Source organism: Bos indicus x Bos taurus, chromosome 2, assembly GCF_003369695.1.
Source record: "Bos indicus x Bos taurus breed Angus x Brahman F1 hybrid chromosome 2, Bos_hybrid_MaternalHap_v2.0, whole genome shotgun sequence".
In the NCBI taxonomy this organism is placed as follows: Eukaryota; Metazoa; Chordata; class Mammalia; order Artiodactyla; family Bovidae; genus Bos; species Bos indicus x Bos taurus.
In genome coordinates this window covers 691,706-714,205 of record NC_040077.1, presented here as the reverse complement: position 1 = coordinate 714,205, position 22,500 = coordinate 691,706, and the positions used below count along the sequence as shown (strand labels likewise).

The following is a 22,500-nucleotide window of genomic DNA, read 5'->3' as shown; positions in this document are numbered from 1 at the left end:
TCTTCAAAAAAATTGGAGATACCACGGGAACATTTCATGCAGAAATGGGCAACAAAAAAGGACAGAAATAGCAAGAACTTAACAGAAGCAGAAGAGATTAAGAAGAGGTGACAGGAATACACAGAGGAACTATACAGGAAAGGTCTTAGTGACCTGGATAACCATGATGGTGTGATCACGTGTCTAGAACCATACATCCTGGACTGAAGTCAAGTGGGCCTTAGGAAGCATAACTACAAACAAACCTAGTGGAGGTGATGGGATTTCAGTTGAGCTGTTTAAAATTCTAAAAGGTGATGCTGTCAAATTGCTGCACTCAGTATGTTAGCAAATTTGGAAAACTCAGCAGTGGCCCCAGGACTGGAAAAGGTCTATTTTCATTCTAATCCTAAAGAAGGATAATGCCAAAGAATGTTCAGACTGTCGTACAGTTGTGCTCATTTCACATCTAGTAAGGGTGTGCTCAAAATCCTTCAAGCTCTGCTTCAGCAGTATGTGAATCTAGAACTTCCAGATAGATGTACAAGCTGAATTTAGAAACGGCAGAGGAACCAGAGATCAAATTGCCATAATTCATTGAATCATAGAGAAAGCAAGGGAATTCCAGAAAAACATTTGCTTCATTGACTGTGCAGACTCTTTGACTGTCTGGATCACAAGAAACTGGAAAATTCTCAAAGAGATAGAAATACCAGACCACCTCACCTCTCCTCAGAAAACTGTGTGCATTGTATGTAACTGTAGTGTGGCTGATTCTGAGGAAAACACAGATCAGAGCAGAAGCCTTAGAGGCGCTGTTTCCTTTCCTCTGCTTCCTGGGGATGACCGTTTTCTCCTGCACACACGGCGATTCAGGATGGGTTCTTACTCTGGCTTAGCTTGTTTTCTTCATTCATTTCTGGACATAGTGGCTTTTAATAATTGGAGCTTACCTTGGAATAAACCTTCTTTTCTTCCTTTTAGAACTTTTTGATCCTACTGATGAAAGAGTGCTTCCATCTAGGTAGTAAGCTTTGTGTTTCCTTTTTGGGGCCTGCCCTACAAAAGACAGGCTAGATTATAATCTTACACTTTTTTTTCAAGTGACTGTTTCTTACAACCCTGTTTAGAGTTACAGTATTTATTATTTTGAGGGAAAATAGAGGAGGGAATAGGATGTAAAGAAGGGAGAGTTAAGAGGCTAATAACAGATACACTAAACTTGATTTTTAAATTTTTGTCAGGGGCTGACCTTTGTGTGAAGAACTGTTTCATATATTGTAAACCTTCTCAGTCTGTGCAGATAGTAGAAATATACTAGCCAGTTGTTTGCGTAGTCAGGCCTCTTAAAAAATTTTATTGCTATTTCTGTTACATTACTAATGTCATTTATGGACATCAGTACTAACTTTTTATAGTTTTTATATAGTTCTTATGGAGTTTATTTTGGCTTTTTCTGACTTTGTATTGTGCATTGTTTTTAAGGTTTTCTTTTCTCTTGGTCTAGTCAGTGCCTTTTTTTTTTTTTTTTAGTCAGTGCTCTTTAGTTACATGTGTTTCAATTTTAAGCGTCCAGAGATGAGTTTTTAATTTTTTTTTTTTTTTTTTAAAGAACGTGACAACTTTTCTCCTGGTTTTATAGTTTCTCTGTGGAGGATATAAAATATTGGATGTGGCTTTTCTTCCCAAATAATTCATGATTATTTGGGCAGAAAATGTATTTGCATACAGAAGTGTTTAACAGGATCATAAAAACCCCATGATGTTACCCACAACCAGGGCTGGTGGAGTTCAGGAGTGGCCTGATTCCTACGGTTTGTCAAGGAGACCTGGCCTGGGCCCAAGGGTGGTGGTGTGTAGGTGGGATCCTCCAGGTGGAGGACTGTGAAGAGCAGTGGTATGTATGGTGGACAGGGAGCAGCAGATACGTGTGGGCCAGCCTGGAGGGACATGGACTGCTTGAGTGCTCAGCCGCATCTAAATCTAGGAGAATGCAGCTGCTGATGCAGTGGACACATTCTGGGGAGGCACATTTATAAACTCAAGGCTAGACGCTATTGCACAAAGGGCTGTGAGTGTTGGGAAGAGTAGTCAGGACTCAGTCCTTCTAGCAGTGAGAACTCAGTTGAATCCTGATTCTGTAGCCCAAGGGTTCTCAAACTCTGTAGTTCATTAGGATCACCTGGAGTCTTGGTCAGATACTGGCCTGACCAGTGTCTGGCCCCACCCTTAGAATTTATGATTTCTTGGATTTGGGTAGGACTTGGGAATTTGCATTTCTGACATGGTTCCAAGTTCTGCTGATAATGTTTTCTTTTCAAAGTGTGTTGTGTCTGTACAGCCAAAGTCTACTACCTTGAGAGTTTCAGAGACAGGAAGAGAGCTGATCCTGGGAAGATGGCATCAAACAGCTTTCAGAGGAAGTTGATCTGGGCTCAAGAGAGGATGGCTGTGTTATAATCACAGAGAGAAAGCCCAGGGTGGTAGTAAAGGGTTCACACCTTTCTTTATTGATCAACTTTGTCAATTCTGACACATTTTTTGTAGGTTTTGTTAACTAAGGCAGATAAAGTTTACCTCAGATCTTCTGTTACTTAATGTATCTGCCAACTTATCTCTTACCATCTTGTTTCATGTTTTTGCATAACTGGACATTTTTCTTTAAGACAGAAATTACTATCTTTCTTCCTTGATAGTAATCTTTAGCATCTTGCTTATATATTTATGTTTCTCTGCCAGCATTCTTTCTTGTTTAATCTCAGCCATTCATGTGGTTGAGATTATGACTTTGATCTGAATTAAGTAGCCTCTAATTCAGATAGTGGGCTTCCCTGGTGGCTCATTGGTAAGGAATCTACCTGTCAGTGCAGGAGACACAGGTTTGATCCCTGGGTCAGGAGGATCCTCTGGAGAAGGAAATGGCAACCCATGCCTGGAGAATCCCATGGACAGAGAAGCCTGGTGGGCTGTAGTATATGGGATCACAAAACAGTCGGACATGACTTAGCGACTAAACAACAACAAATTCAGAGTGTGGTTCTACACTAATTCTGTGATTCTCCAGCACCAACTAAATGTCTGATAATTCAGTCCAGTTCTGACACTTAACTACTGGAGTTCGGTCCTCACAAGTGAAGGGCTCAGTTCTCCAAGGCTGCCTCCACTTCAGATGCCAGACTCAGCTGGAATTCCCAGGTTACTCTCACATTTGCCTGACTGACTACAAATTTAGAGGTTTCCATAACCCTCTCAGGTTCAATAATTGCCTAGAAAAACTCACAAAATTCAGGAAAACACTTTGTTGGTTTATTATAAAGAAGACAGCTCAAAACAGCCAAGTGGAAGAGATGCAGAGGCAAGGTGTGGGGAAGGGGCTCAGAGCCTCCATGCCTTTTCTTGGCCCTCCAACCTCCCAGCACATCTGTGTATTCACCAACCTGAAATATCCCCCAGTTTTTGTGCTCAAGAGATTTTATTTAATCTCCAACCTCTCTCTCTCTAGAGGTCAGGAGATGGTCCTGATAGTTTTCCCCTCTAATCACTATTGGGTCTTTCTGGTGACCAGCTCACATCATGGAGCTAGCTATCTAGAGGCCCCATCCTGAGTCAGTTCCTTAGCATAAGCTCAGGTATAGTGGAAAGGAGCTTGTTGTGAATATCAAAAGACACTCCTGAGTAAATTGCAAGGGTTTTAGAAGCTCTGTACCAGGAATCTAGACCAAAGACCAAATAAATATTTTTATTATACCACAGATTAAAAAGTATGATATTGGTGTTAAACATTTTAGCAGAACTCTGGAGTCCACATTATGAGTCCCATTTAATATGTTTAATAAGCAAAAAGAATGTGCTAATGATTAAGAAGTGTAAAGTTGATTTTGCATCTTGGCATACAGTAGCATGAAGAGGCAAAGGCATGTGTACATTTATTTGTTAACTTGAGCGTGGTGACTGATGATCTAGTAGTCTCTCTTAGCATTTGTACAGGATTTCACAAATTCAGTAAGTCAGTTCAGTCGTGTCCAACTCTTTGCGACCCTATGGACTGCAGTATGCCAGGCTTCCGTGTCCATCCCCAACTCCTGGAGCTTGCTCAAACTCATGTCCATCGAGTTGGTGTTGCCACCCAACCATCTCTGTTGTCCTCTTCTCCTCCCGTCTTCAATCTTTCCCAGCATCAGAGTCTTTTCCAATGAGTCTTCACATCAGGTGGCCAAAGTACTAGAGTTTCAGCTTCAGCATCAGTCCTTCCTATGAATATTCAGGACTGATTTCCTTTAGGATGGACTGGTTGGATTTCCTTGCAGTCCAAGGGACTCTCAAGAATCTTTTCCAACACCACAGTTCAAAAGCATCAATTCTTTGGTGCTCAGCTTTCTTTATAGTCCCAACTCTCACATCCATATGTGATTACCAGAGAAAAGATAGCTTTGACTATGCAGACATTTGTCAGCAATGTAATCACAAACTGCTTTTTAATATGCTGTCTAGGTTTATCATAGCTTTTCTTCCAAAGAGCAAGTGTCTTTTAATTTCATGGGTACAGTCAACATATGCAGAAATTTTGGAGCCCAAGAAAATAGTCTGTCACTGTTTCCATTTTTCCCCTGTCTATTTGCCATGAAGTGATTTAACTTGATACCATGATCTTTGTTTTTTGAATGTTGAGTTTTAAGCCAGCTTTTTCACTCTCCTCTTTCACTTTCATCAAGAGGCTGTTTAGTTCCTCTTTGCTTTCTGTCATAAGGGTGTTGTCATCTGCGTATCTGAGGTTATTGATATTTCTCCTGGCAGTCTTAATTCCAGCTTGTGCTTCATCCAGCCCAGCATTTTGCTTGATGTACTCTGCATAGAAGTTAAACAAGCAGGGTGAAAATATACAGCCTTGACATACTCCTTTCCTGATTTGGAACCAGTCTTTTGTTCCATGTCCAGTTTTAACTGTTGCTTCTTGACCTGCAAACATGTTTTGCAGGAGGCAGGTAAGGTGGTCTGGTATTCCCATCTCTTGAAGAATTTTCCAGTTTGTTGCGATCCACACAGTCAGAGGCTTTGCTGTAATCATTGAAGCCGAAGTAGATGTTTTTCTGGAATTTTCTTGCTTTTTCTATCATCCAGCAGATGATGGCAGTTTGATCTCTGGTTCCTCTGCCTTTTCTGAATCCAACTTTAACATCTGGAAATTCATGGTTCATGTACTGTTGAAGCCTAACTTCAAGAATTTTGAGCATTACTTTGCTGGTGTGTGAGATGAGTGCAATTGTGCAGTAGTTTGAACATTCTTTGGCATTGCCTTTCTTTGGAATGGAATGAAAACTGACCTATTCCAGTCCTGTGGCCATTGCTGAGTTTTCCAAATTTGCTGGCATATTGAGTGCAGCACTTTAAAAGCATCATCTTTCAGGATTTGAAATAGCTTAGCTGGAATTCCATCATCTCCACTATCTTTGTTCTTAGTGATGATTCTAAAGCCTACTTGATTTTGCATTTTAGGATGTCTGGCTCTAGGTGAGTGATCACACCATTGTGGTTATCTGGGTCATTAAGGTCTTTTTGTATAGTTCTTCTGTGTATTATTGCCACCTCTTAATATCTTCTGCTTCTGTTAAGGACCGTATCTGTCCTTTATTGTGCTCATCTTTGCTTGAAATGTTCCCTTGTTATCTCTAATTTTCTTGAAGACATCTCTAGTCTTTCCCATTCTGTTGTTTTCCTCTATTTCTTTGCACTGGTCGCTGAGGAAGGCTTTCTTGTATCTTTTTGCTGTTCTTTGGAACTCTGCATTTAAATGGGTATATTTTTCCTTTTCTCCTTTGCCTTTCTCTTCTCTTCTTTTCTCAGCTATTTTTAAGGCCTCCTCAGACAACCGTTTTGCCTTTTTGCATTTCTTTTTCTTGGGGATGGTCTTGATCACTGCCTCCTGTACAGTGTCATGAACCTCCATCCGTAGTTCTTCAGACGCTGTCTATCAGATCTAATCCCTTGAATCTATTTGTCACTTCCTCTGTTTAATCGTAAGGGATTTGATTTAGGTCACTACCCTTATGGCAGAAAGTGAAGAGGAACTAAAAAGCCTCTTGATGAAAGTGAAAGAGGAGAGTGAAAAAGTTGGCTTAAAGCTCAACATTCAGAAAATGAAGATCATGGCATCCGGTCCCATCACTTCATGGGAAATAGATGGGGAAACAGTGGAAACAGTGTCAGACTATTTTTTTGGGCTCCAAAATCACTGCAGATGGTGACTGCAGCCATGAAATTAAAAGACGCTTACTCCTTGGAAGGAAAGTTATGACCAACCTAGACAGCATATTAAAAAGCAGACATTACTTTGCCAACAAAAGTCTGTCTAGTCAGGGCTATGGTTTTTCTAGTAGTCATGTATAGATGTGAGAGTTGGACATAAAGAAAGCTGAGCGCCAAAGAATTGATACTTTTTCATTGTGGTGTTGGAGGAGGCTCTTGAGAGTCCCTTGGACTGCAAAGAGATCAAACCAGTGAGTTCTAAAGGAAATCAGTCCTGAATATTCATTGGAAGGACTGATGCTGAAGCTGAAAGTCCAATACCATGGCCACCTGATGTGAAGAGCTGACTTATTTGAAAAGACCCTGATGCTGGGAAAGATTGAGGGCAGGAGGAGAAGGGGACGACAGAGGATGAGATGGTTGGATTGCATCACCAACTCAATGGACATGAGTTAGGGTAGGTTCTGGGACTTGTTGTTGGACAGGGAGGCCTGGCATGCTGCAGCTCATGGGGTTGCAAAGACTCAGACACAACTGAGCGACTGAACTGAACTGAACTGAATAGAGGTTCTTCATCTTTGGCTGCAAAAATATAGTCAATCTGATTTTGGTATTGACCATCTAGTGATGTCCATATGTAGAGTCTTCTCTTGTGTTGTTGCAAGAGGGTGTTTGCTACCACCAGTGCGTTCTCGGAAAAACTCTGTTAGCCTTTTACCTGCTTTGTTTTGTACTCCAAGGCGAAATCTGTCTGTTACTCCAGGTGTCTCTTGACTTCCTGCTTTTGCATTCCAGTCCTCTATAATGAAGAAGACATCTTTTTTGAGTGTTAGTTCTAGAAGGTCTTGTAGATCTTCATACAACTGTTCAAGTTCAGCTTCTTCAGCATTATTGGTCAGGTTATAGACTTGTATTACTGTGATATTGAATGGTTTGCCTTGGAAACAAACAGAGATCATTCTGTTTTTTTTGAGATTGCATCCAAGTATTGCATTTCAGACTCTTATGTTGGCTGTGATGGCTACTCCATTTCTTCTAAGGGATTCTTTCCCACAGGAGTAGATATAATGGCCATCTCAGTTAAATTCTCCCATTCCAGTCCATTTTAGTTCACTGATTCCTAAAATGTTGATGTTCACTCTTGCCATCTCCTGTTTGACTGCTTACAATTTGCCTTGATTCATGGACCTAACATTCCAGGTTCCTGTGCAATATTGCTTTTTATAGCATCAGACTTTACTTCTATCCCTGTCACATCCCCAACTGGGTGTTGTTTTTGCTTTAGCTCTGTGTCTTCATTTTTTGTGGAGTTATTTCTCTACTCTTCTCCAGTAGCATATAGGACACCTACCGACCTGGGAGTTCATCTTTCAGTGTCATACCTTTTTGCCTTTTCATTTTGTTGATGGGGTTCTCAAAGCAAGAATACTGAAGTGGTTTGCCATTCCCTTCTCCAGTGGACCACGTTTTGTCAGAACACTGCACAATGACCCGTCCATCTTGGGTGACCCCACACAGCATGACTCATAGTTTCATGGAGCTAGACAAAGCTGTCGTCCATGTGATCCATTTGGTTAGTTTTCTGTGATCGTGGTTTTCATTCTGTCTGCCCTCTGATAGATAGGGATAAGAGGCTTATGGAAGCTTCCTGATGGGAGAGACTGACTCAGGGGAAACTGGGTCTTCTTCTTATGGGTGGGGCCATGTTCGGTAAATCTTTAGTCCAGTTTTCTGTTAGTGGGCATAGCTGTGTTCCTCCTGGTTGCTTGACCTGAGGCCAATCTGTGGTGGAGGTAATGAAGATAATGGTGACCTCCTTCAAAAGGCCCCATGCACACACTGCTGCACTCATTGCCCCTGACCCTGCAGCAGGCCACTGCCGAACCTAGCCTCTGCTGGAGACTGCTGGACAGTGACGGGCATGTCTGGGTCAGTAACTTGTGAGGTCACTGCTCCTTTCTCCTGATTCCTGGTACGTGGAAGGTTTTGTTTGTGCCCTCTAAGAGTCTGTTTGCCCAGTCCTGTGTAAGTTCTGGTGGCTCTATGGTGGGGTTAATGGTGACCTCCACCAAGGTTTTTGCCATACCCAGGTCTGCTGCACCCAGAGCCCCTGTGGCAGGCCACTGCTGACCCGTCCCTCCACAGGAGACACTCAGACACAGTTCTGGCTCGGTCTCTGTGGGTTGGGTGTACATTTTGTGCCCTTCTCCTGTCTGAGCAGCTCAGGCCCCCAGGTGCTTGGTGAGCATGCTGTCCCGAGGGGACTGTGTGTCTCAATCACCTCCTGGTCCCAGCTGCTCAGTTTCCCAGGGGCACCATGAGAGTACCATATCAGGTGTGCTGTGTGTCTCTTCTGGAGAGCTGGTCTCACCCTAGACCCTCCTGGCCGATGTCAGCCGTCCAGGGTCTCAGGAAGTCAGCATTAGCAGCTGGGAGCCTCCTCACAGTTTGGTGGAAGATGTTGTCTCTGGGGGTGAGATTGTAGCAGTCCCTTGCCTTCCAGCTCTGGCTGTTGCAAGCCTGCCTCTGCCTCCAGGCATTCTCCTTTGGTATTCCCTCATTCCTTTGTTCTGTGAGCAGGCCAGGCTACCCGTTAGGTTGTTAGGTTAGAGCCTTTCTTGGGAATGTTCCCATTTCTGCATTTGTAGTTAGGTGTGTATTCTCTGGGTTTTTTTTTTTTTTTTCTTCTGGGTATGTTGCCTTCTGAGATTCCAAAAGTCCCCACACACCTGTCTGTGAGAGGGTTTCCTACTGTGTGGAAACTTCAGGACTCCCTCCCCAGGACAGGTCTCTGTCCCTAACTCTTTTGTATCTCTTTTTGTCTTTTGTATTTTGTCCTACCTCCTTTTCGAAGAGATTGGGCTGCCTTTCTGGGTGCCTGGTGTCCTCTGCCAGTGTTCAGATGTTGTTTGGTGGAAGTTGCTCAGCATTCAGATGATCATTTGATGAATTTGTGGGGGAGAAAGTGGTCTCCCTATCCTATTCCTCCACCATCTTGAAGTATCTCCTTTTAGTTTTAATTAATTTTATTAATTGAGATCTTTAGTGTAATGGTTTATCTTATGTATCAACTTTGCCAAGCCATGTTGTCTAGATATTTGTTTGATTAAATATTATTCTGGATGTTTCTATGAAAGTGAATTTTGAATGAAATTCACATGTAAATCCATGGACTTTGAGTAAAGCAAATTACACTTCATAATGTGGGTGGGCCTCATCCAGTCACGTGAAGAGTCTGAGTAGAGAAAAGACTAACTGTCTTCCAGCAAGAAGAAATTTTCCCTCCAGATTGCCTTTGGACTCAAAACTGTAACATCAACTGTTCCTTGGTCCCCACCTTTCTTGCTTTCTTTGCAGTTTTTGGAGTTGAATTTCCACCGTTGTGGAAGCCAATTCCTTAAAATAAATCAGTCTCCCCCTGCCACCAACACACGTATAATCACCGCCCCCCCCCCACCCCCCAGCCCATTCCTTTTCCGTTTTTGTGGAGAATTTTCAGTGATAAATTTAGATTGTTGTTCAGTCACTAAGTCATGTATGACTTTGCAGCCCATGGACAACAGGCTTCTCTGTCCTCTGCTTTCTCCTGGACTTTGCTTAATTCATGTCCACTGAGTTGGTGATGCCGTTTAACCATCTCATTCTGTTGCCCCCTTCTCCTCCTGCCCTAGATCTTTCCCAGCATCAGATTCTTTTCCAGTGCATCGGCTCTTCCCATCACATGGCCAAAGTATTGGAGCTTCAGCAAAAGTTCTTCCAGTGAATATTCAGGTTAATTTCCTTTAGGATTGATTGGTTTGATCTCCTTGCTGACCAAGGAACTCTCAAGAGTCTTCTCCAGCTCTACAGTTCAAAAATATCAATTCTTCCATGCTCAGCCTTCTTTATGGTCCAACTCTCACATCATTACACGACTAATGGAAAAACCATAGCTTTGACTGTATGGACCATTGTTGGCAACACACTGTCTAGGTTTGTCATAGCTTACAGGGAGCAAGCATCTTTGAATTTCATGGCTGCAGTCATCATCTGCAGTGATTTTGGAGCCCAAGAAAATAAAATCTCACTGTTTCCATTTTTCTTCCATCTATTTGCTGTGAAGTGATGTGCCCAGATGTCATGATCTTAGTTGTTTGAATGTTGAGTTTTAAGCCAGCTTTTTCCACTCTGCTCTTTCACCCTCAAGAGGCTCTTTAGTTTCTCTTCACTTTCAGCCATTAGAGTGGTATCATCTGCGTATCAAGGTTGTTGATATTTCTCCTGGCGTTTTCATTTTTGGCTGCAAAGAACATAATCAGTTGGATTTCGATGTTGACTATCTGGTGATGTCCATATGTAGAGTAGTCTCTTAGATTGTTGGAATAGGGTGTTTGCTGTGATCGGCGTGTTCTCTTGACAAAACTGTTAGCCTTTGCCCTGCTTCAATTTATCCTCTGAGGCCAACCTTGCCTGTTATTCTGGGTATCTCTTGACTTCCTGCTTTTGCATTCCAATCCCCTATGATGAAAAGGACATCTTTTTTTGGTGTTAGTTTTAGAAGGTGTTGTGGGTTTTCGTAAGACTGCTCAACTTTGCCTTCTTCGGCATCAGTGTTTGGGGAGTAGACTTGCATTACTGTCATGTTGGATGGTTTGCCTTGGAAATGAACCAAGATCATTCTGTCATTGTTGAGATTGCACCCAAATACTGCATTTTGGACTCTCTTTATTGACTGTGAGGGCTACTCCATTTCTTCTAAGGGATTCTTGCCCACTGTATTAGATATAATGGCCATCTCAGTTAAATTCTCCCATTCCTGTCCAGTTTAGTTCACTGATTCGTAAGGTGTTAATGTTCAACCTTTCCATCTCCTGCTTGACCACTTCCAAGTTCCTATGCAATATATTTTTTTTTAATTTTATTTTTAAACTTTACATAATTGTATTAGTTTTGCCAAATATCAAAATGAATCTGCCCCTATGCAATATTGTTCTTTACAGCATCAGACTTTACTTTCACCTCCAGTCACCTCCACAGATGAGCATTGTTCCACTGAGGCCCCGCCGTTTCACTCTTTCTGGAGCTATTAGTAAGTGCCGTCTGTTCTTCCCAGTAGTGTATTGGACATCTTCCATCCTAGGGGGTCATCTTTCGTAGTATATTAGACATCTTCCCACCCGGGGGGCTCATCTTTTGGCGTCATATCTTTTTGCCTTTTCATATTCTCCGTGGAGTTCTCCAGGCAAGAATACTAGAGTCGGTTGCCATTTCTTCCTCCAGTGGACCATGTTTTGTCAGAACCCTTCACTATGACCCATCTGTCTTGGGTGACCTGGCATGGTTTTGGTCATAGATTTCGTTGTGTTATGCAAGCTCCTTTGCAACAACAAGGCTGTGATCCATGAAGGGGAATGTTCTTAGATACCTGTAGTTCTTTTTTTTTTATTTACAGTCTATTTTTTTTTTTAATTGAGAAGTCTGTATTAGTGAACAAGCTTTCTTCAAGGTAGTGATTAAAGTGAAAATAAAACACAGTTGAACTTACGTTGCGCAGTAGAATGCAGGAGTCTCTGGTGGCCCTGGGCCGTTTTAGGAGTGCTGCTCCAGCTGTGGTCCTGCCTGTGTGGGGAGAACTGCACAAAGGGGTTGCCTGTACCTCTAGCCTTCTGCTTACTCTGGACCTCAAGCACAGCGACTGAGCAATAACAGCTCCTCTTTCTGTAGGTCCTATACCTAGCACCTTCTGACAGTGCTTTGAGAGGAAATCTCATTGGGTGGTTGTGAAAAATCTTCTTACTGTTCTAGAACAGGAGAGTGTTAAAGTCTTCTAGTCCTCATTTCATCTCCTGAAATCTGCTCTTCCCCTTCAGGGTGTTACCCTGGAACGTTAGGAAGATCAACTCCCCGACTCCTGTATCCCCATCTTTCCATTATCTGTGGTGTGTGTGTGTTCCATAATAGTTTATGTTCTGTTTGTTTGCTCTCTGTAAACTTTTGAGCCCTGTGTTAATGGAAAGAAGAAATGACATACTTAACCTTTTGTCTCAGAGCTTGTTGTGGAGCTCTTCTTGGTTGTTTTTGTATCCTCAAGTGACTGCCTCCTGCGTTTGCTATTGTAAACGTTCTTGTTTATGCTCCTGAGAGTAAAACTTGAGTTGTGTTTAGTGATGCTTCTTGTCTGCTTCCTGGTGATGAAAGATTATATTGCTGATGTTATATTAGCATTTTGTATTTTTATTTGTAATATTTACAATGAGATTTGCTTCAGAGGTTGACAGACTTACTCTAAACGGCCAGGGGACCCACTTTTGGGACCCTGCAGTTGTGCCAAAGCAGCCATACACAAAACTTCACGTTGAAATGTAAAGTTTTTATAATGTTTTCATTAGAAAATATTCTTTTGATTACTTTTCAGCCATTTAAGATGTGAAATCTTTTCTTAGCTTTCAGACCGTACATGAGCCAGCTTCAGGCTGGAGTTTGCCCCCAGCCTTGTAGGCAGACCCTATGGGCGTGTAGGGCCCAGCAGTTACAGCCTACACTGCGTTCTAGCCCAAGCTCTTTGCCTGAACTGTACTGTGAGGTGCAGTATCTTTTGCATCTGTGAACAGGAGACAGAAGCCTGCCTGCTGGAAGAATTTTTTTGTAAGGATTAAAAAGAATAATGCTCTGCTGTATGGCCAGGTACTTTGTATTGTACACTTCAGCTTATTTTCACTTTTCTTGTGCTGTTTCATTTTTGTCCCCCTTCTTCAGACCTGCTTTTTTGAAATGTGATCTGTCTTGGTGAATATTCAATGTATACTTTAAAAAGAAGGCATGTTCTACTCTTATTGGATAGCTTGTTGTATAAAGTGTTGATCACATCTGTTTGGTTTATGCTTATGATTTTTAATTCTGGTTTATGCTTATGATTTTCAGTTCCTTATCAGTGCTGGTTTTCTCTCTGCTTGTTTTGTTACTGACAGGGTAGTATTGGTGTCTCTAACATAATTGTGGATTTGTCCATTTTTCCTTTTAGTTGTTGTTTTGTATGTTTTGGGGCTTTATTTTGACTTCATACACATGTAAGGTTGTTATGTTTTCTTTGGTGAATTTACTGCTTTATTATTATGTTATATTCTGCTTTATCTCCAGTAATTTTCTTTTCTCTGGCATCCGTTTTATATGATATTAAAATAGTCATTTCAACTTTCTTTTGATTAGTATTGTTTGGTATATATATATTTTCCATTTATTTACTTCTAATCTCCTTATATTTTTATATTCCAAGTGAGTTTTGTAGAGATTGCATGTAGTTGGGTCATTTTTAGAAAATCCATTGTGACAGTCCATCTTTTGTGTTCAGATCATTTATAGTATAATTCATGATATGTTTAGATTTTAAGACTTCTCGTCTTACTATTTGTTTTCTGTTTCTGCTCTGTTTTCTGTTTCTCTCACCTACCTTTTTTGGATATTGGAACATTGTTTTTAAGTTGTTGCTGCTGCTCAGTCCTGTCTGACTCTTTGCGACCCCATAGACTGCAGCACACCAGGGTTCCCTGTCCTTCACCACCTCCTGGAGCTTGCTCAAACTCATGTCCATTGAGTGAATGATACCATCCAACCATCTCTTCCTCTGTTGTCCCCTTCTCCCTTCAATCTTTCCCAGCATTAGGGTCTTTTCTAATGAGTCAGCTCTTTGCATCAGGTGGCCAAAGTATTGGAGCTTCAGCATTAGTATCAGTCCTTTCAATGCCTATTCAGGATTGATTTCCTTTAGGATTGACAGGTTTGATCTCCTTGCAGTCGAGGGGAGTCTTCTCCAACACGACAATTCAAAAGCATCAATTCTTAGGCTCTCAGCCTTCTTTATGGTCCAGCTCTGACGTCCATACATGACTACTGGAAACATAATAGCTTTGACTGTATGGACCTTTTTGGCAAAGTAACGTCTGTGCTTTTTAATTTGCTGTCTAGGTTTGTTATAGCTTTCCTTCCACGGAAGAAGCAGCTTTAATTTCATGGCTGCAGTCACTGTCAGCAGTGATTTTGGAGCCCAAGAAAATAGTCTATCACTGTTTCCATTTTTTCCCCATTTATTTGCCATGAAATGATGAGACTGGATGCCATGATCTTAGTTTTTTGAATGTTGAATTTTAAGTCAGCTTTTTCGCTCTGCTCTTTCACCTCATTAAGAGGCTCTTTAGTTACATTACAAAAATAATCTATGTTTTGTCGGATTTATTTTTTATTCCCTTTTTTCTTTATGGGCCACGTTGTATGGCTTGCAGGATCTCATTTCCCAACCAGGGACTGAACCCAAACCCTTGATGGTGAGAGTGCAGAGTCCCAACCACTGGACTGCCAGGGAATCCTTGATATTTCTGTAAATAAAAGAGGTACCGTTAACCATAGCTATGGCATGACGTTGAGGGAATGGGACATAAGTAGTATACTGTGACAAGGGCTTTTTCTTTGGCCTCAGGGGCAGAACGTTGAGTTAATTATACTTGTCAGTTCCTGACACACTATTTCCAAATCAATATTTTTAAGTGTTTTTCTGTCTAATGAATTTGTTTTTGTGTTTTAATTTTATTTTATTTTTTTTTGTGTTTTTATTTTAAATACACTGCTATTTAAAACATACTCGTGTACAGTGTTCACACATTATGCTATGTCTGAGGTGCGTTAGATTGCTGTGAGCCTTTGTCTCCATGTCTCCCGTCACAGGCCTGTCCCAGAGCTCTGTGGGCATGTGCCTGGAGGCGACTGCTGGACCTCCCGTGCCCTAGATTGCTCTTCAGGTGGGCTGTGGGCGCGACTCCTCCACAGCTGTGTCTGAAGATTTGTGCCTCCAGCTCCACATTTCTCCTGACACTTGGCATTATTTAGTTATTGAACTAAATAATAATAGCCCTCATCATCGAGGGCTTAATCCCTGGCATCTGTTGTTCTAGGCCCTTGGGAAACAGAGCAAAACCAGATGGAAAAGGAATAAAAGGTCCTGCCTTGGAGCTTTTATTTTAGCTTTCTAACAGTTGTGAGTTTGGTGAGTGTAAAGTAATATTTCATTGTTTTAATTTATACTTTTTCTAAGTATGAATTTAGTATCTTTTCATAGCATTAGCTTTTTGGGGTTGCTTCTGTTGGACATTTGATATTTTTCTTATAGAATGTCGGAGTTTCTTTTATACCTTGTTGGTTTTAGATACTCTTTACTATCTGTGATATGATACACTCTTTTTTCACAGATGTAGATGTAATAGTGGATGCTAAATAACAACACAGGTTTGAACTATGCAGGTCCACATATGAGCAGATTTTTTTTCAGTACTAAGTACTATGGTACTTCATGATCGGTGGTTTGAATTGCTGGATATGGAAGAACTGTGGATTTTTGACTGCACATGTTCAAGAGTCAACTGTCTATTTCTAATTACTATTTAGGAAATAGTTTCTATTATTTAGAAAATAGTTCATTTAGTAGCGGTCTTCTAGGATAGGATACATTCACACTTCAAGGTGAATATTAGTTCTCTCTTAACTTGCTAAGTAAGGAGTTTCATAACAGTTTTTCTTAGGCCAACTAGTCAGTGGCCTAAAGTTGTGGTACTCAGTTTACTTCTGTATTGCAGCATTGCTGAATTACTATTTCAGTTGGTAGTGGCCCTGTGTAACATTGGTTCTCAGTTGGTGTGGGGTAGGGCAGTGTATAGAGTTGAAGATGATTTTTGAATCATATTCCCATTCCATGTCCTCCCTTACTGTGGACACACTGCAATTGGAAATCACTGGATAAAAACAATTAATGTTAATATCAAAGACTTAAGATTTTTAGTTGAGAAATGTAGTAGGAAATCGATAGTATGTCTTGGAAGACATACGTCAAAGAACAGTTTGAATGATATTTTGATTTTTCAAATGAAAAGAGTCACTGGGCCATTCATTACTTCTTAAATCACACTGTATGTTATGTTGATGAGTCATGTAATTTTTTCTTCCCAATTGTCAAATGATCAGCTAATGATGTGTGTTGCAACTTAACTTTTCCATTTTTTGGGTGAAAATTTGCAAAGAGACTGGCAAGTGTTATGTTACATTTTAAAAAGCAATTTATATACTTAAATTTATAAAAAATTTTCCAGATGATGGTGTTGATACTCAGATTGGAACAAAGAAAGAAGATCTGAATGACAAAGAGAAAAAAGAAGAGGAAGAAACTCCTGCACCTGCATATAGGGCCAAGTCAATCCTAGAGAGCTGGGTATGGGGTAAGCAACCAGGTATGAAGATCTACTCAAATTCTAGTTCTTTGAAATGAATGGCTTGGCATTCATTTTCTAGATAAAGTAGATGGACTTTATTTTTGTCATGGGATTTTTAAAAATTAAACTTAAATTTTTATATTTTAGTAGTGCGCTCAGTCACTTGGTTGTATCTGACTCTTTGCCACTGTATGGACTGTAGCCCACCAGGCTCCTCTGTCCATGGGATTTTCCTGGAAAGAGTACTGGAGTGGGTTTGCATTTCCTCCTCCAAGTTTATATTTTAGTAGACTGTGCATAGCATACATTTTACCATTTCAGTCAGTTTTAAGCGTACCGTTTAGTGACATTAAATACATTCACACTGTTGTATACCATCCATTTCCAGAGCCTCTTTATCTTCCGAAACGGAAACTTCCCTTCCTTGCCTTGGAAATCACTTTCTGTCTTTAGGATTTTGACTAGTCTAGTTACCTCATTTAAGATGGTTGCCATCCAGCCATCTCATCCTCTGTCGGCCCCTTCTGCTGCTTTCAATCCTTCCCGGCATCAGGGTCTTTTCCAGTGAATCAGCTGTTTGTATCAGAGGGCCAAAATATTGGAGTTTCAGCTTCAGCATCTGTCCTTCCAGTGAATATTCAGGGTTGATTTCCTTTTGAATTGACTGGTTTGATCTCCTAACTGTCCAAGGTTAATACATGATATTTGTTTTTCTCTTTCTGACTTAACTTCACTCTGTATAATAGGCTCTAGGTTCATCCACCTCAGTTCACCCGAGTCACATTTGTTCCTTTTTATGGCTGAGTGATATTCCTTTGTATATATGTACTGTTGCCCATATATACTTCTTTATCCATTCATCTGTCAGTGGACATCTAGGTTGCTTCCATGTCCTGGCCATTGTAAGTAGTGTTGCGACAAACATTGGGGCGCATGTGTCTTTTAGAATTGTGGTTTTCTCTGCCCATTTTTTAATTGAATTGGTTTTTTGTTTTAATGTTGAGTGAGATTTTGTACGTTAATCCTTATTGGATATATTGTTTATAAATATCATCTATTCAGTGGGCAGCTTTATCATTTTGTTGATAGTTTTCTTCACTGTGCAGAAGCTTTTTAGTTTGATGAGGTCCCATTAGTTTATTTTTGCTTTTGTGTCCCTTGCCTGAGGAAACATATCCAGAAAGATATTGCTAGGACCAGTGTCAAAGAGCATATTGCCTAGTTTTTCTAGAAGTTTCATGGTTTCAGGTCTTTCATATAAGTCTTATAGTTTAAAATCAGGGAGCATGATACCTCTAGCTTTGTTCTATCTCAGAAATATTTTAAATATTTGAGATTTTTTGTTTATGTTTCTGTACAAATTTTAGGATTATTTGTTCTAGTTCTTTAAAAAATGTCATTGAAATTTTGATAGGAATTGCATTGAATCTGTAGATGGGTGGTATGGTCATTTAAGTAATATTAATTCTTTCATTATATGAGCACAGTATGTCTTACATTGTCAGGTTCCTTTATCAGTGTCTTACAGTTTTTTAACTACAGTTCTTTTACCTCCTTAGATTTATTCCTAGCTATTTTATTCTTTTTGATGCAGTTGTCATTAGGACCCTTTTTCCTAATTTCTCATTCTGATAGTTCATTGTGAATAGAAATGCAACAGGTTTGTGTTTATTAATTTTGTATCCTAAAACTTTACCAAATTCATTGACGAGTTCTGATAATTCTTTTGAGTGTCTTCAGGATTTTATGTCATGACATTACAAGCAGTGACAGTTTTACTTATTCCTTTACAGTTTAGATTGCTTTTTCTTCTTTGCTGTGGCTAGAACTTCAAATACAGTGTTGAAAAAATGTTGTGAGAGTGGGTATCCTTGTACCTTATATTAGAGGAAATGTTTCAGCTTTTCAGCATTGAGTATGGTGGTGCTGCTGCTGCTGCTAAGTCGCTTCAGTCGTGTCCGACTCTGTGCGACCCAATGGATGGCAGCCCACCAGGTTCCCCCGTCCCTGGGATTCTCCAGGCAAGAACACTGGAGTGGGTTGCCATTTCCTTCTCCAGTGCATGAAAGTGAAAAGTGAAAGTGAAGTCGCTCAGTCGTATCAGACTGTTCGCGACCCCAAGGACTGCAGCCTACCAGGCTCCTCTGTCCATGGGATTTTCCAGGCAAGAGTACTGGAGTGGGGTGCCATTGCCTTCTCCGGAGTATGGTGTTAGCTCTGGGCTTATCATATATAGCCTTTATTACATTGACGTATGTTCCCTCTTTACCCACTATATTGAGAGTATTTATGATAAATGTGTATTGAGTTATGGCAAATGCTTTTTCTGCATCTATTGAGGTGATTATATGATATTTATCCTTCAGTTTGTTACTATTGTATAGCACATTGATTGATTTGTGGATGTTGATCTATTTTTGTATCCGTGGAAAGCGTCTGCCTGGAATTCAGGAGACCCGGGTTCGATCCCTGGGTCGGGAAGATCCCCTGGAGAAGGAAATGGCAACCCACTCCAGTATTCTTGTCTGGAGAATCCCATGGAGGGAGGAGCCTGGTAGGCTACAGTCCATGGGGTCGCAAAGAGTCGGACACGACTGAGCGACTTCACTCACTCATGATTCTTTTAATGTATTGTTGATTTTTTTGATGAATATTTTGTTGAATATTTTTGCATTTGTGAACATCAGGGTAATTGTGCTGAAATTTTCTTTTCTGGTGGTTGTCCTGTTTGTTTTTGGTATCAGGGTAATCCTGGTCTTATAAAATGAGTTTGGAAGTATTCCGTCCTTTTTTTTTCGTTTTTTCCTTTATCCTTGGAAGAATTTGAGAAGAATTAGAATTAATTCTTCTTTGAAGGTTTTGCATAATTCCCCAGTGAAGTCCTTTGGTCCTGGAGTTTGTTTGTTGGGAGGTTTTTGATGAATAATTCAGTCTCCTTACAGGTTATTGGTCTGGTCATATTTTCTATTTCTTAATGATTCAGTCTTGAAATTTTATATGTTTCTAGGAATTTATTTCATCTAGTCTTCAGTTGGTGTATAGTTGTATTTCTCTGGTGCCAGTTGTAACAGTTTCTTTTATATTTATGATTTTATTTATTTGGGCCCTCTCTGTTTCTTGGTGATTCTAGCTAACAGTTTGTCAGTTTTATCTTTTCAAAAAACAGCTGTTGGTTTTATTGATCTTTTATATCATCTTTTTATTCTCTTTGAATTGTTCCCACTCTTATCTTTATTGTTTCCTTCCATCTGATAACTTCGGGCTTCATTTGTTCTTTCTTTTCATTTCTTTTTTTTTTTTTTTTTTTTTGAGTTTATTGAGGTGTTTACTTAGGTTATTTAGTTTCTTGTTTGAGATTTTTCTTTTTTTCTTTTTCTTTTTTTGGGGTAGACGTTTATCTTTCTGAACTTCCCTGTTAGAACTGCTCTTGCTGTATCTGGTAAGTTTGGTAGGTTGCAGTTCTGTTTTTCTTTGTCTGAAGGTATTTTTAAAAATTTCTCTTTTGATTTCTTCACTGACCCATTATTCTTCAGTGGCGTGTTGTTGTATCTCCATGTGTTGTGAATTTTCCAGTTTTCTTTTTGTAATTGATTTCCAATTTCATAACTTAATAGTTTGGAAAGATTCTTGATGTTATTTCAGTCTAATGAAGTTTATTGTGGCCTAATATGTTTTTTGTTATGGAGAATGTTTCATGTGCGCTTGAGAAGAACGTGTATTCTGTTACTTTTGGATGGAATGAACTGTATATTAACTGTTAAGGCCGTCAGGTCTTACGTTGTCATTTAAGTCTGATGTTATTTTACTGATTTTTCTGTCTGAATGATTTATCTGTTGATGTAAGTGAGTCCTGTACTATTTTGTATAGCAATTGATTTCTCTTTTTAGGTCTGTTAAGATTTGCTTTGTATATGGTTATGCCTATGTTAGATGTATAACTATTTTACAAATGTTAGTCCTTTTGTTAGACTCCCCTCTTTATCATTACGTAATGCTCTTCTTTGTCTCCTGTTACAGTTCTGTTTTAAAATTTATTTATCTAATCTAAGTGTAGGTACCCCAGGTTTCTTTAGGTTTTCATTTGCATGGAGTATCTTTTTCCATCCCTTCATTTTCAGTCTGTGTGTTGTCCTTGTCTGAAGATAGTCTTTTGTAGGTAGAATATAGGTGACTATTACTTATTTATTTTTATTTTGTATTGGGGTATAGCTGATTAACAGTGTTGTGACAGTTTCAGGTGACCAGCAAAGAGGCTCAGTCATGCATGCACATGTATGCATTCTCCTCAGACTCACTTCCTATCTGGGCTGCTACATAACATCGAGTAGGTCCCGTGTGACATACCTACAGTAGGTCCTTGTGGGTTATCCATTGTAAGTATAGCAGTGTGCCCATGTCCATCTCAGACTCCCTGGACTTGCTAGATTTCAGTGTCTGCTTCCTCCCCGTTTGGCAGGTTTGTACCTGTGTTACATTGCATCACTTCTCTGCGCCTTTCTCCGTGTCTTCTCCTTCTGGGGCCCTGCAAATGTTAGTCTGCTTGATGATGTGTCATGTATCCCTTAAGCTGTTTCCGCATTTTTTTCATTCTTTTTTCTTTTTGTTGCTCTGATTAGGTGAATTACCCTGTCTTTGAGTTCACTGAGCCTTTCTGCTGCTTCATGTAATGTGCTGGTGAATCCTTCTAGCATAGTTTTAGTTCAGCGCGGTTTTATTTTTTGCAGTGTATTTTTGGTCTTGATTCAGATTGGGCAACTTCCAGCTTTTAATTTTTTTTTTCCATTCTACTGTTGAGCCTTTTCACTGAACTTTTTATTTTGGTTCCAAAATTTCCATTTGGTTCTTTTTTTTTTTTTTTAAAGACATCTTTTTTGACTTAGGTTTTCTATTTTCTCACGTTTCAAGTGTGTTTTTGGTTTTGAGGCATTTTTAATCTGTGGCTTCTTTAAAATCTTTTTCAGAGTATTCTAATGTCTCTGTCATCTTGGTTTTTCCATCTGTTGATTGTCTTTTGAAAATTAATTTTGAGATCTTCCTGGTTCGTGATGTGGTGAGTAACTTTCTGTTGAAACACAGGCATCTTCATGTTATATCCTGAGACTATTACACTGGCTTTCTGTGACACCATTCTGACAGAGCAAGAAGGTGCTGTACTTTGTTAATGTCAGGAGGGGATTGGAGTTCTGCTGGCTCCCCACATGGTCTCATGATTTATTTCTGTGTGTGTATGTAAACACTCACCAACTTGTTTCAAAGTATCCTGCAAAAACTGACTGATTTCTTGGCATTAGGAGTTGGACAGGGCAAGCAGATGTAGAACAGTCAGGAAGGAGAGCAGGCAGATGCTCAAGAGCATATGTGCTTTCTCTAAGTTTCACAGTTATCTCTGGATTTTGTAGCTAAGCAGATGAGAGACTTTATCATTGCATGGTAGAGAATGCAATGACTGTTCTGGAAGGTGCCATTTGTTAGACCTGATCTCTGGAAGAAATTCTGATGAGCTGTCCTTGGCAATGCCATTTCAGTGACGTCTCCTGTGTGTCTACAGGGAATCAGGCATCTCTCAGTGGTGGGCCAACAGTGATTCTGCAAGGATGCCTGTGAAGGCTAGGGATAGTACCTCACATACAAACCTTTCTACTTCATCTTGAGCCTAATGTGGAGTTTAAAAGATATATATGTTTTTTAAAGTATTTTTCATCTAGATTTTGTAATGATGGGCTGTTTTAGCTAGTGGAACTTTCCATACTTGGAATCCAGCCTCTGGTGTCTGAATGTGTGTCTCTGTGCCATAGTGCCTGTGCTTGGTGAGAGAAGCTTTGTCCTGGTGGCCTCCCTAAAGAGAGGTGAGGTGTGTCCATCTGATGCCTTCTGTGATCTTTCTCATGGGAAAAGCATGTTGAGGTCATGGGTAGCTGAGAAGTAGGTGTCTTCCATATAGGGACATTCACTAGGTATGTGGCTGTTGTCTCTTGGGATATAAAGCTATCAGGGTGTTGATTGGTTTAGCCTCATAACTAATCAGCATTAGCCATAGAACAAAAAGAAC

The 22,500-nt window shown here is 40.2% G+C and overlaps 1 protein-coding gene across 4 annotated transcripts in view; it reads left to right on the top strand.

Annotated features, from left to right (window-relative positions):
• HERC2 (HECT and RLD domain containing E3 ubiquitin protein ligase 2) overlaps window positions 1-22,500 on the top strand; it is a 235,078-nt gene that overhangs the window by 18,327 nt on the left and 194,251 nt on the right. For all 4 annotated transcript variants that reach the window (XM_027554355.1, XM_027554358.1, XM_027554357.1 and 1 more), the window contains one exon: window positions 16,332-16,469. In XM_027554355.1, coding sequence (XP_027410156.1) covers window positions 16,332-16,469 — 138 coding nt within the window. The remainder of the gene's footprint in view (window positions 1-16,331; window positions 16,470-22,500) is intronic.